Raw genomic sequence first — 1,688 nt, forward strand, 5'->3', positions numbered from 1 at the left:
GTGAGGAAGGGTCACCGGACCCGAAACGTTAACTCTGTTTTTTCCTTCACAGATGCTGCCAGACCTGCTGAGCTTTTCCAGCAACTTTGCATGCTGACTCTGTGTTTCATTACATTATGTACTTTCAAATGTTGTGCTATTACATCCTTTATAATAGACACAAATATATTCCCAATAACAGATGTTAAGTTAACTGGCCTACAGTTACCTGTTTTTTTTGTGTCCTTCCCTTTTCAAACAAAGGTGTTAGATTGGCAGCTTTTGTGATGTTTCATAAACAGGCAAACTGTTTATGTGACATAATCTCCTTGAAAATTGGCAGTCTTTTGTATTGGTTTGATTTTCTTTTGACCAAATTGTCCTGAAAATGCAGGAAACTCCAGGTAAATATGTTTACTGCTGAGAATTTGGGGGAAGCCACATCATTTATGAAAACTCATCAAGAGATAGAATTGTGCAGCAACAAAATAAACATGCTGTGCTCCTTCAGGTCAATGGCAGTCTTTCTTGCTTTAAAGTACATAGCTTCTAATTTACTGACACAAATTTTATTATAGTGTTACATTTTTGAATCTTTTTGCCATTTAGCACAAAATAATTTGGGCTAAATTAGTTATGCATAGTGTATTCATGCAAGTTATATCTCAAAAATGCTGACATAGTAAAATTACTGTGATTATACCAGCAGAGAGAAGACTTTCCTAAGAAGACGGGACACGGTTATGGCTCTTTTCTGTAGAAAAGTGGGGTGTAATGTGATAGCCTGTTAAAACCATGTCCTTTCCCCACCCCAACACCACAGGTTCAATCATGACACATTCAGCACAGCCATCCTATTATCAGCTTCTTTCTCTGTCATCTCTGTCTCTCTTTTTGGGCTCTGTCTCCACTTTTCTATCTGCTCACTCCTCTTTACCCCCACCCCCTAGCTGTTATCAGTTAAGAAGCAGGGTCACTTTACTGCTTTCTCTCCACAGATGCTGTCAGCCCTGCATGGGTTTCTCCAGTAATTTCTGTTTCTGATTCACATCGTGAGAATCTGCAGTTGTTTGACTTATAATGTTATGAAGGGGTTTGTCAGGACAGATATCTGGATGTAAATGTAAGATATCACTAATATCTGAGAATGTGGAATTTGCTGTAGTAACAACTTGCATTTACTAAAGTACCTTTAAAGTAGTAAATATCTTCAAGATGCTTCACAGGAGTGTTGCCAAACAAATTTTGATGGTAAACCATGTGGAGAGATGGCCAAAACATATCCCCTGTAAAGCTTTTCCAAATGGCCCAAACAGAATCTGTAAGAATAAGTGTACCTGAAAGCAAAAATATCCTTTATCCAAGCTTCAGTTGTTCCCGGGATTTTCTGATGAAGGATACCCAGTCTGTATAATAACATTCATATGGAACGTATGTCATCTTCATGATAAGTCAATCTTTTGAGGTGATGAGAGTGAAATTTGAAGAAAGTTTGGAGGAAACATTTTGGGAAGTTGGGAGAGGATGGGAGCACAAGCATATGCTTTTGCCAACTTTTTTGAACTAACCCCAGTTTAGAAGCGCAGGAGCAGGAGTAGGTCATTCAGCCCCTTCAAGCATGCTCCCCTATTCAATGAGGTCATGGCTGATCTGTTGCCTAACTCCGTACCTACCTTCGGCCATATCCCTTAGACCTGGAATTCACTCAA

General features: G+C 39.2%; 1 protein-coding gene across 1 annotated transcript in view; it reads left to right on the forward strand.

Annotated features, from left to right (window-relative positions):
- Positions 1-785, forward strand: part of rpap2 (RNA polymerase II associated protein 2) — a 62,164-nt gene extending 61,379 nt beyond the window's left edge. Inside the window, exon 11 of the mRNA XM_020530792.2 lies at positions 686-785. Coding sequence (XP_020386381.2) covers positions 686-770 — 85 coding nt within the window. The 3' untranslated portion in view covers positions 771-785. The remainder of the gene's footprint in view (positions 1-685) is intronic.
- Positions 786-1,688: the final 903 nt, after the last annotated feature.

The sequence above is a fragment of the Rhincodon typus genome, chromosome 10 (assembly GCF_021869965.1).
Source record: "Rhincodon typus isolate 14 chromosome 10, sRhiTyp1.1, whole genome shotgun sequence".
NCBI classification, from domain to species: domain Eukaryota; kingdom Metazoa; phylum Chordata; class Chondrichthyes; order Orectolobiformes; family Rhincodontidae; genus Rhincodon; species Rhincodon typus.